We start from the raw sequence: 17,323 nt of genomic DNA on the forward strand, positions 1-17,323 counted from the left end.
ATGTAAATATATGAACAGAATAGAATTTTCTTCGTAAAAATCGTAGTACAATCGATTTTACAGGTGCAAAAATAAAGCACACTGATATAGTAGTTAATGAAACAAGGATGAGAGGGAGAATTGGAAAGAGAGAGAGAGAGATTGGTTGGCTGGTTAGCAGGCAAACTTGTAATGATTATACCGATCAAGAAGTAAAGAGAATTAGAAAAAGGGGGGAATAAAGCGAAAAAGGTCCAAAAGGGCTCCTCTAAAGTGAAGCTGGGAATTATCAAGGCAGGCAGTGATGGATCATATCTTAATAAGTGGGATGTTGGGGCTCCACCATTACAGATGGTGAGCGCAAAAGGGTTGTTCTGCAAATAATGATGACCAAGACTTTAGTTTCGTTTTTTTCTTTTCCCCCAATATTCATTGAACATTTCCAGTGCCTACTTTGTGAAAAAAGAAGGAAAAATATATACAAGCCTGAAAGTAACTTGATTGTCCGAAATGCTGAACCCATCAAGCAAAGGTAGGCTTCTCCACCCATCCAAGAAACGCGGATTGCAGAAAGGCATGCCTCCAAGAGTGTTTTTTAGGGTCAACAATTTAATAATGACTGCTAAGAAGCCCTTTGTAAAATGTAATTATTACTTCGAGTTCTCTTTTAAATCAGGACCTAATCAGGATTGTAGTTCTCAGTTCAACAACGTTCTGGACATATGGGATGAGTTGACTGGGTTTACTAACTAGTGGACTAATTGTAGTGAAAGGTTGACTAAAGGTATGGATACGGCACATGGTTTTTTCTTCCTTCTTTGGATGAATCCTATGTCGTGGAAAGCATTTGATTATCACACACACTTTTCTCTTGCTCGGTTGCTATTGCCAATAATTATGGAGTAGCTGGCTAGACAAACACCTGTCCAAGATTCATAAATCATACTACATGGTATAAGTAGGAGACAGGGTTAATGCGTCTTTTATACCCAGAAAAGAGAAGTATATATATATACCCAAAAAGAAAAAAAGAGAGAAAAACTTATAGGTGTAAAGAAATATTGTTTGTCAGCAATCAGCTTAATACTACAGTAGAGGGGAAAATGTTAGTGGGTATTTTGTTTAATTTTGTATGTATTTAATCAAAATGTAAAATGTAGGCCTCAGGTTTGCATTATCAGAGAAAATGAACAACAATGCTGTCTTTATCATGTGCCATGTCCATGTGCCTAAGCTTAGGATAAGCATCATACGAGTCTAGACTAGCATTGCTTCTTGACAAAAGAAGAACACAACAATGTTGTCTTGTCTAGGTTATGCATCAAAGTATATGACCACAAATTCCATTATTTCCAAGCTGTTGCCTGCCTCAATGCTTTATTTTCCATTTCTACTGTGGTTGAAAGAAAAAAAAAAACCTCTCTGCAGTTTCTTTCTGTCTGTCTATACTATACTCAGTCTCAAGAGGAAACTAGAAGAGAATAACTGAAAGCAGTCAAAGAGCCGCCTAACTATATCTTTCCCACGAGCTTGCCATATATCACCAAGTTTTCTTCTCGGATTGGCGTGGTTGCTGGATGTGTCTGGTTGTCCTTTTCCTTAGAAAGCAGCAAAACTCATTGATAGGCTGGAAATAGATAGATTTTGTAGACTGTTGGTTTGTAGATTGTTTCAGCCTTAGGTAGACATAAGTAGGCATAGCTAAAAATATCCCGTGAGCTTCTGTTTTGCCTGATCCTAGCCTGCAGTTCTCTTATTTACATGAATCATTTTGTTTCCTGATTGAAGTTCTGTTACCAGAAAGGATTCAGTAGTTTTCTCTGCCCTTAGCCTCCACTCAACTAAACTTATTTTCTAAGAATTTTTTTTTGAAGATTTATTTTCTAAGAATTAAAATATAGTTTCTTTTTCCAACCAGCTAGGATCTCTTTCATTTTCCCTTCTTATAGTGGCTAAGTAAGATGGAGGAATATCCTCGATTGCTGAACCTAAATCCTATGAACAAGGAATGGCTTGTAAACCATAAAGTATCAGAGGACAGAAAGTTGGAGTTGAGGCTTGGTCCTCCAGGAGAATTCCTTGGCTGCAACAACAGTTCAACTCATGGAACAAAGAGAGCTTTCCAACACACAGCTGAAACAAGAATAGCAGAGAAAGACCGGTGGAGAGATGGTAGTGAAAACCAATGCCAAAAGCTTTCGTGTTTTGCAAAAACAGGCGATGCGGTAAATTGTACTCCATCTCCATGGTCATCTGGCTCTATACCATATTCTGCCTTTCAGAGAGACTCCCAGATGGAGTCACAACATTCAAAGGCTTCATTTTTCCAAAACTTACCAATCTCCAAGAACCTTGCTGGCATGGCTGAGGACTTCTCACAGCCATGTAGCTCTAGGGGGGCAGAGGTGCAGTTTCCACATAGGAAGGCATGTTCTAGTCTTGCTACTGCTGATGCAGATACCGCCACAAACAATACCTCCAATAAAAGGTTGTTATGCTTTAACTTTTAATACTTTGCTTGTATTAGGAAAAAGAATTTACTAAAGGCCATTTTACATGTTGGTTCTTAACAAAAAGCTAGAGAAAGATATTATTCTGATCTTTAATTTAGGATAAAAGAAAACTGTATTCTCTTAGTGAAAATGAAAGTCTATTAAAATGTCAGCAACTTTAGGCAAAATGGCACCAACTCTTTGTCCTAGGCGATGAGTATGGTTTGATTCTAGCATGTGTGGGGTGGGAAAGGTGTTTCTGTGGTTTGTATTGAGTAGTAATAAATGCTGTGAAAAAGGTCTTTTATAAAGTTGTATTGGTTAGCCCCTGGCTGATGCCACTGAAAGCTAGATCATTTTTCTTATCTGCTCCTCTTACTGTCTCAAAATGAGCAGAATAGCATATTCCCCAGTTGTTGGGTGGCCTCCAATTCGGTCATTCAGGAAAAATCTTGCAAGCAGCAGCTCGTCCAAGCCAGCTTCTGAATCACCAAATGAAAAGGACACTGGAGGAAAACCAGAAAATTCCAAAAATCAGTTGTTCGTGAAGATCAACATGGAAGGAATTCCTATCGGAAGGAAAGTGAATCTTAGTGCCTATAACAGCTACGAGGAACTCTCACTTGCTATAGATGAGCTCTTCAGTGGTCTGCTTGCAGGTTGCCTTCAAACCTGATCGTAGAAAATGTTCCACAGATGTTACTTAAAACATTTTCGTAACGTCTTCCTGTATGTTAGCAAACATTGACTGGTTTTTTACAATTACATCCAGCTCAAAGAGATTCATCTGCCACTCAAAATGAGCACAAGATTGAGGAATTAGCAAAAGCAGATGCAGGTTCATTAGCTGGAAGTGGGGAATACACTCTAATTTATGAAGATGATGAAGGAGACAGGATGCTTGTTGGGGATGTCCCATGGCAGTAAGCATTTTTCTCTTTATTAGTCTTTAGTTTATCAGATCAGCTTACACAAGTTAGATTCTTACAAATGAAACCTTCAACTATGATTCAACTGCAAATTTCAGTACAAAAACATTTGTTTCTTCAGGATGAAAACTTGGTGGCATACAATCTGTTATTCAGTAAGTGTAATGACTATGATATTCTATCATGATTCTTGAAGCCACCACCTTTACATAAACTTGCTATACTCATTGAATCAAAGAACGAATTCTTGATATCCTTTTATGAGAATTGATCTTTTTATATTCCCATTCATTTTGATCCTGGAGTTCATCTACTTGGCAGCATGTTTGTTTCTACTGCAAAGAGGCTGCATGTATTGAAGAGTTCTGAACTTTCAACTCTACGAAGTAAGTTACTAGAACTGAAAATTGTCTATTTCTGTTAGCCGACTTTCTAAGATAGCTTAAAAGTTTGGGGAATTTGGCTGCTTTTCAGTTGGTAGCAATGATCAAGAAAAGACACCACTTGCTCCTGCTGTGCAAATTTGAAGATGACTTTTGAGTGGGGAATTTTCTTTATCTTCGAGTGGAGAAGTTATGGTGGCACCAACTTCAAATTTGGGTTCAAAACTTCAAAATCTATCATTTGCAATCCTTTCATAAAAGTTGACATCATTTCTAATTTTCTATGGTTCTTCTGAGTTCTGAGCTTTGATGTTCATAAATAAGTTTGTAAATATATGATGGACTACCTGAGATGAACTACTTGTATTTTCAATTATACGTTTTTTTTTTTTTTTGTCCTTTTAGAAGTCAACTAGGTATTTGGAAATGGAAACTTGATGGGACCTGATCTCTTCAAGTGCTTGTAATTGACTTGGATTTTGGTCTACTGATATGTATAATGTTTTTTTCTTTTCTGAAATGAAAAGACTCACTGTTACCTGATGATTGAAAAAGAATTAATTTCAACTAGCCAAAGTCCAACCTTAAGAACTTACTAAAAAATTATAGCACTAACCACTGAATGAATGAAAATAAAAAGTTAAATTTGATTAAAACCCAAAAAATTCAATAACAAATGAATAGTAATAAATTAGCCATCAAGTGCTTTTTGTAAAATGTTATGAATTTCAATTAATATGTTATATCATCATTCAATATAATATTACGTGTCATGTCAATATCATATGATATAAAATGATAATTAATAATGATTAGTCAATCATTAATTATAAAAATATATTTGACTCAAAATGAAAGTATAAAAATTTAATTAAATATAATAAAAAATTTTATTTAAAATTTTTTGAAATGTTTATAAATTTTTTAAAATATTATACTAAAATTGTGTTTATATATATAATTTTATCTTAAAAAATTAAAAAAAAATAAGAGAGGAGTACAAGTAGCCTCTAAAGAGGAGAGACCAAAGTAGCCAAAAACCAATGGCCTTCAGTTCCACTACGTGAAGCCATGCGGCCCATTTACAAAACAAACACAGAGAGGAGAACCCAATTCCAAAAGGGAAAATTCCCATTCCAAGGTTCTAGGGTTTACTGATATTTTATTTTCCCGTTTGCTGTTTAATAAATAATCAAAATTTTTATGACAAAATCCCTCCCCATCCAGTCAAGGCCTCAGGGTTTCTAGCAGATCGGCACCGAGGTAAAAATCCATACTTTCATTGATCAGAAACAACAAGGTTATTGTTTTTCTTTGTCCTTTCCGTTTTTTCCCAAATATGTTATCGGTTTTGTCGAGACTGATCGTTCACCATCTGAAGGTGATATGTTTTCTAGTGTTTTTCTCTGTTCGTGTATTTGTCCCTTGGGTTTTAGCTTGGATCGCTTGTTATGATCGTTTTCTTTGAAAAAAATCAGTTTTTTTTTTTTATGTAACTTGAAATTAGCTGGTGAGCTTAGAAAAGAAAAGAAGAGTGTCCCAAAAACATATACTATGTAAATCTGTGTCCTTGAAAGTTTTGCATTTATTAGTTTTTATGTCTTCCTCTATTGATTTTGTTTGGTTTTATAGGTCATTGAATTTGGTAAATAACGTTAGGTTGGTGCAGCCAAATTAGATTAGCTAGTTTGCTGAAATCTTCGTCTTAATCAGACCTATGTTTAATTTGTCTTGAAATAAATCCTTCTTGTTTGTCAAATTTTGAGCAATTATTCTGACAGGTGAATTTTGTTGGGAATTTTGAAACTTGGGTAGTTTTTGAATATAAAGGCGCCATCTTTCTGAACCATGGGGACCCCAGAAACTTCCCGAGAGCCATGCCCAGATCGAATTCTTGATGATATTGGAGGTGCTTTTGGTATGGGTGCTGTTGGAGGTGCAGCCTTCCACTTCTTGAAAGGCACAATGAACTCCCCTAGTGGTGCTCGGTTGATTGGAGCAACTCAAGCTGTGCGTATGAATGCCCCTCGTATCGGTGGTAGTTTTGCTGTTTGGGGTGGTCTTTTTTCCACCTTTGATTGCACGATGGTGTACATCCGGCAGAAAGAAGATCCATGGAACTCGATTATAGCTGGTGCTGCCACTGGAGGGTTTCTTTCAATGCGTCAAGGACTTGGTGCTGCTTCCAGATCAGCAATGTTTGGTGGGGTTTTGCTTGCCTTGATTGAAGGAGCTGGGATCATGTTGAATAAATTTCTTAGTCAACCGCAGATGCCTATTATGATTGAAGAGCCAGCACCAAATGTAGCTGGTATGCCTGGATTTCCAATGGGGCAATTGCCAAACCAAGCACCTATATCAGTTGACAGTTTGAGGCAGGGCTCACCGTCATCAACATCATCACCGTCATCATCATCAGCTTCCTCATCTAACTCTTCGTCTTCATGGTTTGGAGGACTTTTTGGAGGCGGAAAGAAGCAGGAGTCAGCAACAAGTAGTGGAAGTAAGACACAGGTTTTGGAGAGCTTTGATGCTCCTCCTGTGCCATCATTTGAATACAAATAAAGTGGTGACTAGCCATTTTCTCACTGTTGTCAACAGAGCTTAACTTCTGCCTCTAAAATCCCGCTTTTATTTTAGTGCTTTGAAGTGTTTGAACCTATCGAGAGTTGAATTTATCATTATAATTGAATCAATAGTTGTTATTGCTTTCTATTCTTCTTTCCCCATTCAAACCATACATCTACATGTCTATGCAGCTGATTCACTTCAGTCAAATGATACCCAATGTTTTTGGATCTCTTAACTTTTCATGGTTGAATTTTACTTCTTGCAAACTACTGTTTAAACATTAGGCTACATTATTGCATTTAATATAGTAATTTGCTCAGTGCTCTATGGCTTTCTTCTAGTGATATGATTTTCTTGTTACGATCATTTCAGAATAAAGCTTCTCATTGTGAATGCTTAATGAAGTCCTAGAAAGGCATGGAGCCATGGACAATGGAGGGTTTTTGAAGGGTTTTTGGAATGTTTTGAGAACAGGATTTATGTCAATCACCCTTTTTAGTTGTTAATGAGTATATGCAGACTTCAGGCTATAAATATACATTTATGTAAAGGAGAAACACTGTAAGTGCAGGCCATGCCTACGCCCAAACTTCTAAGGATAGTGGGCCTCACTGGGCCCATTTCCTCCCAGGGAAAAAATTTTGGGTTATCCGCTTGGCTATGAGATGTGGCCTATTCTGCTTTTGTAATTATTGATTAACGTTTTTTTGCTTGGTACAAATAATATTCGATTTTCTTTCTGTTTCTTGATTTTGCTTAATTGTACAAGTAAATAAAATATGTTAATGCTTTTCTTTTTGCACAAAAAAGTTGTCACTTGCTTCTTGCTTGCAGAAAAGTGAAAGTAGAAGAAAAGCCCTGTAAATAGTAAAAAAAAAAAAATTTCCAAAAGTAACCTCAATCTTAGCTAATAAAAGCATTCTTTACATGCGCCTTTTAGACTCTCAAACATGACCTAAAAGAGCGCATAAATTCAATGTCCATAGTGTATAGCAAGGAGTTGGTGAAAAGTGAGAATAAAGTAAAAGAAAAACCCCTCAACGATTTGCACATTCCATATGCAAAAGTGCAATGAGGTAGATGATGTTCAATAATTTTGATCAACATTCCCTAAACCACAAGGTGTGACAAAGATTAAAATCACGTTACCGTATTATTAACGAATTATTTTATATTATATAATTGAAACTGTAAAAATCTAACAATAAGTATGTCTTAATATAAACGAAGTTCGAACATTCTTTAAGATTAATCATGTTAAATAGAGAGGATAATCGAAAAAAGATTTAAAGGTGGAACGGTTGAATGCCCATATTTTGAGACATTAACAGCAACATATTGTTAGCATGTGCGAGCCCCCTGCTTTCTCAATGAGTAAAATGAGTATAAATAGGAGTTTAGGTAGTCTTTGATTCTTTACTATTCAATAGTTTCTTGTCTTGTTTTCTCTTTTGCTTCTAGCCTTTGCTCCCTTCATCTCAGTGGCAAATACGACTGCATGGATCTAACCATCAAAACGCAACAAGTAACGCTATTCCTCAAAATAAGCCAACTTGTATAGTAAGTCTCTTACACAAGTTGAGAAAGAAAGTTTACATTGTAGAGAGAAGAGAAGATGCAGAGTGTTCTCGATCAAGAAATGCAGCTTGAGATATATGTGAATCTGGTTTGGAAACTCACAAAGCTGGAGATGGTGTGTTTGATGATGGAAAAACAAGAAGAACTGGTACTCTCTCCTCTCTCTGTCTCTGTCTCTCTAGCACATAAAAGTCCAACTTCCTGCCCAAGGACGGATACATACCGAGGCATGGGGGTGCTTACTCCCCACCAGTTGAAATTTTTCTAATTATATATATATTGTTTTAAAAGCAAGTGATATCTCCGTGTTTTCTTCCAATCCTCTGTCAAAATGAAATAAATGCGAAAGGCTTATGCTTATCACTTATGGAAACAGACAAATACTCCAAAGACAGATCCATCAATAATTAATAAGTACTAATTAAGCAGTATATAACACTGTGATTTAAAAATTTTAAAAATCAAGATTATAACGATATAACTCAAGATAAGACAAACTATATAATAAAAATTAACAAAAGAAAATTACATTTTAAGTGATAAAAGTAAAAAGAAAAATAAGCTTCAACTGTAATAAGTTAGAGGTCATTTTCAACTATGAATATCATAAAAAATAAGTTTAGGAATAAGATGAAGGATGATTTTTTCTACTGACTGCATGGTTACTTATATTGAAAGAGCGATTGTTGAAAAGTTTGACACAATTTCAATTATTGATGAATTTTATGACATGAAAGAACATTATGTTCAAATTCGATAAATTACAAAAAAATATTATATATATACTTTTTAATTTAAATTTTTTGTATACATGAATGTATTAGTTTTTTTTTAATTTTTACTCTTCAGGAATTTAATCCTAGATCTGTCAATATACCTGCCTTAATCTCATGCATGCATGTGTAGCATTTCAATCATTACATAACCCGACTGTTAAAATCAGATCTAGTAGTTGTAAATGGTAATAGTTTAGGCATCAAGTTAATCCATTTCATTTAAAGATTTTAGCAAGCATCGGTTCGATGGGATGTCCTCTGTCGTTTGGTAAAAGGAAGTACTAGACTCAATGAAACAAGGCTGTGATGTGGATAGGCAATAGTGCAAGAACCACTCTTAACTGGGGTGGGGGTTGGGGTAGACTTAACCGCAGCAGACTAGGTTTGGAGAATGTTTACAGCAATGGGTAGTACGGCATTTTCTTCTTGCGTATTCTAGCATTTTGATTGTAATCCAACTAAGAAATCTGATCAAAATCTTTGACTTACAAGAAAATCACATGCTTTTTTTTTTGAAAAGCAACAAGAAAATCACATGCTAAAGTGTCTTACTTTATCTTTCTGTGAATTTCCAGTATGCTCTGAAGTCATCGCCGCCTGACAATAAGGAGATGAAGAAAGCTAACATGAAAAGGATGCTTACATCAAAGTACTTCAATGTAAACATTGATAAATCGAACGTCGGGATATGTAGTCGCTAAACCAGTATTTTACCGTGGTTGAATCATTGATTAGCCTGAATCAAAGTTTGTAACACAAGAGTACCCAATCAGCATTATGAGGAAAAGTAGTTGAATATCAACTTATTAAGAGCTTTTGTTTGGCCTTATATTTTTTTAATTTAAAAATTATTATGAAATTTTTATAAAAAATAATAATTTTTAAAATTAAATTAAAATTATTTGGTAAATTTTTTTTATAAGTTCTTTTCTATAAGTTATAATTTTTGTTAAAATTATCATAAAATGTATTTTTTTTAAGAAGATAATATTGTAATTATTTTTAACAAATGAAAATTTTTTTAAACAAAAATAAATTTTTTTTTTGTATTTTTTAAAAGAAAAGAAGAAAAAGTTCTTATTGAAAATTTTTTTTAAGTTTTGTTCTTAAAAAAAATTATTTTTTTTAAAAAAAATTTATCAAAAGATCATATTTGACTTAATTTTTACTTTTAAAAAATAAATAAATTAAAAAAAAATTAGACCAAATATGCACATGCTAACTTGGAGACAATTATTGGTGGCGGTGGCAACCTTCCTTTTGGACTCCTTGGATTACTTTCCTAACTCCAAAACATTAACCAAACACGGCAATATGCTTCCCTCCAATTTAGTTGCATGGGATGTCCTTCACTTACCGTCTACTAAACAACCCCTAAAGGTTGAATCATGCTCGCCAAGCCATTACTCAAATATATATATATGATCACAATCACAATCCCATAGCTGTTCAGGCCAGCATGCTACTCTAGGGTCCCTGCAACTGTAAACATTGATTTCATAGTCATTAATTTTACCAATTATTTATAAATAAATTATTAATTATTTTTTACTCTATTATAAATAATTTTATAACTTTTATATAATGTATCTTAATGAATGATTAGTAATTAATTGAGTAATTATTAGTTGCTAAAAAGATATGTTGAAATTCACGTGTTTTTTCTTTTTTAATTTTATGATTTCAAAATTTATTTATTTAATTTTTAATTAGTTATATAGTATATTGTTTTCTATTAAAAATTATTGATATAATTTGTTTTAATTTTAACGTTATTCATGAAAATACATGTTCTTTTACTTGCATAAATTTCATATCCTCAATCTTTAAATTAATATTAACTAATTATAAATTTATCAAATCTTGAATTACAAACTTTATTATTATTATTATTATTATTATTATAATTATATTTCAAATCTCATATCAGTAAGAGATAAGATGAGCTTTGGGTATATAAACAGAAGTCATTAATCATTTATCAATGCACCCGAGCATTTGGCTCATTGGTTGGTGCATGATCCCCCTGTCTATAGAGTAAAGTTCGAATCCCTTCTCTCCTAATTATAAAAAAAAAAAAATCATCTATCAAGCATCTCTTTTGGATTGAGAATATAGACCTGTGATTTATAAACTTACTTAAATTTTATTTTTAGAATTTAAGACCGCACGAGATTAAATTTAAGTTTCAGTACTCACATCAATATTTTATTACTTATTAGGTTTATCTTTTGGATTGAAAACATAAAAGTTCGTAATTTATAAATTTATTTAAATTTTATTTTTAGAGTTTAAGATCGCATGAAATTAGACTTTAAATTCCGAACCATGATATAACATACTTGTAACAAAAATTAATTATATTTAAACCGATGAAAGTACTGTGATGCCCACAATTAAGAGATTAAGAAGTTTTAACACTGATCCAATGTGAAAGTATGAACATATTACTATCCAAAATCCAAATCCTCCATATATCTGATTCCTGAACCTAATGCTTTTGAAACACCCCTAACTCTAAGCCATTAATGATCAAATGGTTTTGACTCGAGTCTTGCACATAGTTTTGGCATGTTGTGGATTTTAAATACCATTATGCTGCCTCAACAACCGCACAACGTTTTCCATCCTCTCTACTTCCATTCCTCTAATCGTGATTGGCGACATTCTCGATTAATTTGTTCCATTTGAAAAAGACAGGACCCTTGCCTTATTGACTGGTTATTGATACCACCCCATGTTTTCCACATAATGGAGGAAGGGACCCTTCACTTTGCAATTAAGGCAAAAGCTGAAACTAATTAGATTTGAATTGTCCTGATGAGGGTTCCTCTCTCTTGGAAAATTGAATGTGGTGGGATTGGTGGCTCTCAAATCCCAAGTTTTCTTTCATTATTTTCTACGATTGCAATCTACTTTCCAAGGAAAGTGGTTATGGCACTTGCAATCGAAACATTTATATCTTTTTTTTTTTCTGCAATAATGGTAGAAAAAATGGGGCATCGCCTAACATCTAGAAATTGGATCAAAGACACAGATAGATTTTTCCACTTCCAAAACCCTTACCTCTGAATGGCTTAGCTCAGAGAAGTAAAAATTAAACCTTCCACTTACTCAAAAGTATTGATTTGAAGGACACAAATAATTACTCATTCAATTAAAAGATGAATGGATGCTAAAAGTAAGTTCAAAGTTTCAAAATTCCTCAACCCCCCTGCATATATTCCAATATCACCTAATATTTATTATCAACTTTCTTGTCATTATGAGGCATGAAAGTAGCACTACTTTTTTGAACTGAAAAGGCTTTTGTCTGTAATGTAAAATTTCCTACCTAACTACAAAAAATCAAGCCCTGAGGGCAGTCGACAACTAAAGCCAGCAAAAAAATCTGCTGAATAAGGTTGGAATTTTGCCCTGGCTTGTAGAAAGATATAAACCCAAATTTATTATATAACCACACAATGCAAACATACTTACATCAGCAAGTACGGCATGCACATCCAAATTGGACATTTTAATAAATAGTCAGCAAATACCAAATCAAATGGTAGGGAATTAGTATTTGCGCACGTGCATAATGGTTAATGTTGATGGAGTGCAATATTTTCTTCGTATTTAACCATATATATATATATATATAATGTACGTCCATTTGTCCACTGAAGCAACTTTTCAGCTTTTTTTTAAGCCATATACTTTTAATTAAATCCGGCGTCAAATAAAATATTAGTCCCATTGGAACTGGCCAACGACTGTTGAGGAGTATGGGATGAGCGATCCTTTTCCTCGTCTTCCTTCTAGACAAAAGTGGGAAAAGAACTTAGAACGAAAGTTAGAATAAAAAATTAAAAGCTAGATATCGTTCAACACATTGACCAAACCATGTAAAGCCAATTTGAATAGTCAAAGCATTCAAACCTCTTTTTTTCTTTTTTCAAACAAGAAATTAATGAGTGCAAGAAATACAAGTATAGGAAGCTTCTCCTCAGTTGGCAATTACGTTTTGTGTTGCATCAATCATTGACGTGATGCTGCTGCGAGTTGACTGACTGACTCGAAAAAAGCTTTTCTGCGGCTTATACTGAAGTTGGGCCAATGCTGAACAAAGCTCCTTTTTCTTCTTTGGTAATGAAGCATTTACAAGTAAATCCTCAATTCAGAATGAATACTTGTTATATATTTTTACCCATTTATGAGTTGCTAATGAATTTCATAAAAAGTATGAAACAAATTTTCTCTTTTTCTACCGTCAGAGCTCCCTAGCCAACTCTCACTGTAAAGCCGAGCCGGAATCGGCTCAAGTCAAGCGGCAGCCCATGTTGGTTGACCATCACACCAAGGCTTTCACACAAACAAAAGGGTCATGGATTTGCAGCTAATTGCGGAACTGCCTCTCGAACTGCATTTACTGACAAGCTTCGTTTGGTACTTTGCACGTTGTTGGAAACCATAATCAAGATTTAAATATAGAAAAAGAAGTGAAAAAGTCGAACCTGAAATCCATAGGAAGATTGATTATAGAGAAAAATAAAATAAATTAAAATACTCGAAACAACAAACCCACAGTACAAAATGACATGGGATACTACTTGATTTATGCCTGAAAGACGATACATCCTGGAAAACTCAAAGATTGCTCAGTTTTCTTATTTAATTATTGCAAATGGATCTATCTGATTTTAATATCAGATAAACACAGAATGATGATTTTTTTCCTTTTTTTTATTCCTAAACAGCCAATATTAAGTGAGGTTAATTAAGCAAAGATTGTAGAGTAGAAACGAAGACAGTACAAGTGGGACCCTTACGAGGATGACATGGTTGACGCGTGTAATAAACGGAACTCTTTGCCAGGACTTGACTCGCAGGAAGTTTCCCTTACTTATAGCCACACGGATCAGTGTCTATCCTGCCCGAGGCCAGAGCCCCAACGACAATTTGAAAACCGGTTTAACCACACCTTTTTCCCGGCAGAAGAAATAGCAGCATCTTGCCGGAACTAACCATCTGAAATAACTCGAAATGTCTGAATTACCCTTATCACTTCTCTTCCTCCTCTTCTTCTCCATACCCTTCAATGTAATTTCACAAGACATAAACACAGAACGAACTGTTCTTCTCAACCTGAAACGACAACTGGGCAATCCACCGTCCCTCGGACACTGGAACTCCTCATCCTCACCGTGTGATTGGCAGGAGATCGGCTGCACCAACAATTCAGTGACCGCAGTTATTCTCCGTAAGATACCCATCACGGTAAGAATTCCCCCAACAATATGTGACCTTAAAAACCTCATTGGCCTTGACCTTTCCTTCAATATGATCCCTGGAGAGTTCCCAACAACACTTTACAATTGTTCAAAGCTCCAATACTTAGACATTTCTCAGAACTTATTTGTTGGTCCAATTCCTGACGACATTGACCGATTATCAACTCTCACTTACTTGGATATTTGTGCCAATAATTTTTCTGGCAATATTCCACCAAGTATTGGGAGATTACCAGAGTTGCAAACCTTAAACATCCACCAAAACCAGTTCAATGGGACGTTTCCCAAGGAAATTGGTGACTTGTCCAATCTTGAGGCTTTGCGCACGGCTTATAATGATTTTGTCCCCATGAAGATACCTCAAGAGTTTGGTCAGTTAAGGAAGTTGCAGTACTTATGGATGAAACGAAACAATTTGATCGGTGAAATCCCGGAAAGTTTCAACAATCTTTCCAGTCTTGTGCACTTTGACCTGTCTGCAAACAATTTGGAAGGTCCTATGCCCAGTAAGTTGCTTTTGTTTAAGAATCTAACCAATCTGTATCTCTTTCACAATAAGCTATCGGGTGAGATACCCAAACCCATCGAGGCGTTGAATTTGGTTGAAGTGGATCTTTCGATGAATAATTTGACTGGCTCCATTCCAGAAGACTTCGGGAAGTTACAATCATTGGTCTTTTTAAACCTAAACACGAATCAGTTAACCGGAGAGTTGCCAACAAGCATCGGCCTACTTCCTAACCTGACAGATTTTCGTGTTTTCAAGAACAAGTTGACCGGATTCTTGCCACCAGAATTCGGCCTTCACTCAAAGCTCGAAGGATTTGAAGTGTCGCAGAATCAAATCAGCGGCCCACTGCCTGAAAATTTATGTGCTGCAGGTGTTCTACAAGGAGTGGTTGCACATACAAACAACCTCAGTGGGCAAGTACCAAAGTCGCTTGGAAATTGCCCTACTTTGCGCACTTTTCAACTTCAGAACAACAAGTTCTCAGGTGAGATTCCTCGAGGTTTATGGACAACCTTCAATTTGTCGAGCTTGATGTTAAGCAACAATTCCTTTTCGGGCGAACTACCAAGTGACCTCGCGTGGAATATGTCAAGGCTGGAAATTAGTGACAACAAGTTCTCCGGTGAAATTCCTACCGCAGTTGCATCTTGGTCAAATTTGGTTGTCTTTAAGGCGAGCAACAATCTATTTTCAGGCAAAATTCCAAAGGAGATAACAAATCTTTCTCGCCTTAATACTCTGTCTCTCGACGATAATGATTTTTCTGGTGAGCTACCCTCTGAAATAATCTCATGGAGATCGTTAGTTACTTTAAATGTCTCCAACAACAAGCTTTCTGGTAAAATCCCTGCTGCAATTGGGTCTTTACCTGACCTGATTAACTTAGATTTATCAGAAAACCAGTTGTCTGGTGAAATACCTCTTGAAATTGGCAACCTGAAGCTGACTTTCCTCAACTTGTCATCCAATCAACTTACTGGGAAGATCCCGAATCAGTTAGATAACCCTGCATATGAAAACAGTTTTCTGGACAATGCAGATCTGTGTGCAGATGTTCCAACTCTAAAGCTTCCAGACTGCTATACCAAACTCGATGAGCCCGAAAAATTGTCCTCTAAATATGTTGCCATGATTATAGCACTTGCCATCCTTGTTTCCCTGGTTATCCTTCTAATGACCTTGTTCGTTGTTAGAGATTGGAGGAGGAAAAAGCGCGGACATTATCTAGCAACATGGAAGCTGACCTCGTTCCAGAGATTGGATTTTACAGAGGGAAACATACTGTCCAATTTGACAGATAGTAATCTAATCGGAAGTGGTGGCTCGGGTAAGGTCTACAAAATCGACATTAACCGTTCAGGTAAATCTGTTGCCGTGAAGAAAATTTGGAATAGTAAGAAACTGGATCACAAGCTTGAAAAAGAGTTCTTAGCAGAAGTTGAAATACTGGGCAACATTCGCCATTCCAACATAGTGAAGTTATTGTGTTGCATTTCCAGTGAAGATTCAAAGCTTCTGGTATACGAGTACATGGAGAATCAGAGCCTTGATAGATGGCTTCATGGGAAGAAGAGGAGGTCAGTGTCAGGGACGAATTTGGTTAACCGTGCTGTCCTGGATTGGCCAACAAGGTTGCAAATTGCTGTCGGAGCTGCTCAGGGCCTATGTTACATGCACCATGATTGCCCTCAACCAATCATCCATCGTGATGTGAAGTCTAGCAACATTTTGTTGGACTCGGAGTTCAAGGCAAGAATTGCAGATTTCGGACTTGCTAAGATGCTAAGTAGGCATGCTACTTCTCATACAATGTCCGCAGTTGCAGGGTCTTTTGGTTACATCGCCCCAGGTAAAAATAGTCAAAACTTGGCTGCTGTGTCCTTTTCTCAAATATATTTGGAATCAGAAAATCTAGAACGTCCCTTTAACACAAAATTGTCATTTGTTCTGCAGAGTACGCATATACAACCAAAGTCAATGCAAAGGTTGATGTTTACAGCTTTGGGGTGGTACTCCTGGAATTGGTGACAGGAAGAGAAGCTAATAGCGCGGATGAGAGTACGAGCCTAGTAGAATGGGCGTGGCAGCGCGACTCAGAGGACAAGCCCATAGTTGAAATACTTGATCCAGAGATAAAAGAACCATCCTACTTGGACGAAATGATTATGGTATACAAGGTAGGAATCGTCTGTACACGTGCATCGCCCTCTACCAGGCCTTCCATGAAGGAAGTCTTGCACGTCCTTAGTAGCTGTGGTACTCCTCATGATAATGGAGCGAAAAATGTGGCAAGCGACTTTGGCGTAGCTCCACTTATTGGCAGTGCCACTTATCTTTCTAGTTACAAGCGCAGTAAGAAGGAATCAGAGGAAGATGATAGAATAATTTACAGTGTCTGATATACCATAACCGTGGTCACTTCATTCAACAGCCCTATATGAACGACCACGTCGACAGGATTCCCGAGAGTGGGAGCAGCTTTGCTCGTGTTATCCACACTTCGGACGATTAACATGGGATCGTCCGAAGAATGGGAACCAGCTTTGCATGTGATTTACGCACTTTTGACGATTAACATGGGATCACTGTCTGCTGAACGTCGAACTGACAGAAGGCAACTTAGTAGTCTCAGATTGTACAGACTTAGCACTATAGATTCTCTTTTCCAATCAATCTGTAAACTTAGACTTTCCAGTATTCTACTCAAGATGCAAATTAAAATTACCTACATTATTACATTCTAAGGATTTGACCACCCAAAATGATTCTGGCAACATTGTAGTTCACAATTCAAATGAGCCAAACACTAACGACGACATTATCATATCAAC

General features: G+C 36.0%; 3 protein-coding genes across 5 annotated transcripts; all 3 read left to right on the plus strand.

Moving 5' to 3' along the window:
• On the plus strand, positions 1,206–4,303 carry LOC18588003 (auxin-responsive protein IAA2). Its single transcript, XM_007012113.2, has 5 exons — positions 1,206–2,467; positions 2,868–3,130; positions 3,244–3,394; positions 3,722–3,786; positions 3,875–4,303. Exons 1-5 carry the CDS (start codon positions 1,941–1,943, stop codon positions 3,925–3,927), a joined length of 1,059 nt encoding a protein of 352 aa, XP_007012175.2. The 5' UTR covers positions 1,206–1,940; the 3' UTR covers positions 3,928–4,303.
• LOC18588004 (mitochondrial import inner membrane translocase subunit TIM17-2) lies at positions 4,832–6,581 on the plus strand. 3 transcript variants are annotated; one of them, XM_007012116.2, is made up of 2 exons: positions 4,832–5,046; positions 5,565–6,581. In XM_007012116.2, exon 2 carries the CDS (start codon positions 5,632–5,634, stop codon positions 6,346–6,348), a length of 717 nt encoding a protein of 238 aa, XP_007012178.2. In that variant the 5' UTR covers positions 4,832–5,046; positions 5,565–5,631; the 3' UTR covers positions 6,349–6,581. The 3 variants fall into 3 exon arrangements, with proteins under 3 accessions (XP_007012178.2, XP_017983885.1, XP_007012177.2); XM_018128396.1 differs by having other exon boundaries at positions 5,578–6,581; XM_007012115.2 differs by having other exon boundaries at positions 5,599–6,581.
• LOC18588006 (receptor-like protein kinase HSL1) lies at positions 13,515–17,250 on the plus strand. Its single transcript, XM_018127287.1, has 2 exons — positions 13,515–16,341; positions 16,446–17,250. The coding sequence occupies exons 1-2, from the start codon at positions 13,734–13,736 to the stop codon at positions 16,889–16,891; spliced, it is 3,054 nt and encodes a 1,017-aa protein (XP_017982776.1). The 5' UTR covers positions 13,515–13,733; the 3' UTR covers positions 16,892–17,250.

This window comes from Theobroma cacao, chromosome 9 (assembly GCF_000208745.1).
Source record: "Theobroma cacao cultivar B97-61/B2 chromosome 9, Criollo_cocoa_genome_V2, whole genome shotgun sequence".
Taxonomy (NCBI): domain Eukaryota; kingdom Viridiplantae; phylum Streptophyta; class Magnoliopsida; order Malvales; family Malvaceae; genus Theobroma; species Theobroma cacao.

Bases quoted from the DNA above. Each gene is read 5' to 3' on its own strand.
- LOC18588003 (XM_007012113.2), top strand. From the start codon at position 1,941: ATGGAGGAATATCCTCGATTGCTGAACCTAAATCCTATGAACAAGGAA. The intron at 2,468-2,867 runs GTTGTTATGCTT...CAAAATGAGCAG, and splicing joins AACAATACCTCCAATAAAAG to AATAGCATATTCCCCAGTTG. The intron at 3,131-3,243 runs GTTGCCTTCAAA...AATTACATCCAG, and splicing joins CTTCAGTGGTCTGCTTGCAG to CTCAAAGAGATTCATCTGCC.
- LOC18588004 (XM_007012116.2), top strand. From the start codon at position 5,632: ATGGGGACCCCAGAAACTTCCCGAGAGCCATGCCCAGATCGAATTCTT.
- LOC18588006 (XM_018127287.1), top strand. From the start codon at position 13,734: ATGTCTGAATTACCCTTATCACTTCTCTTCCTCCTCTTCTTCTCCATA. The intron at 16,342-16,445 runs GTAAAAATAGTC...TTTGTTCTGCAG, and splicing joins TTTTGGTTACATCGCCCCAG to AGTACGCATATACAACCAAA.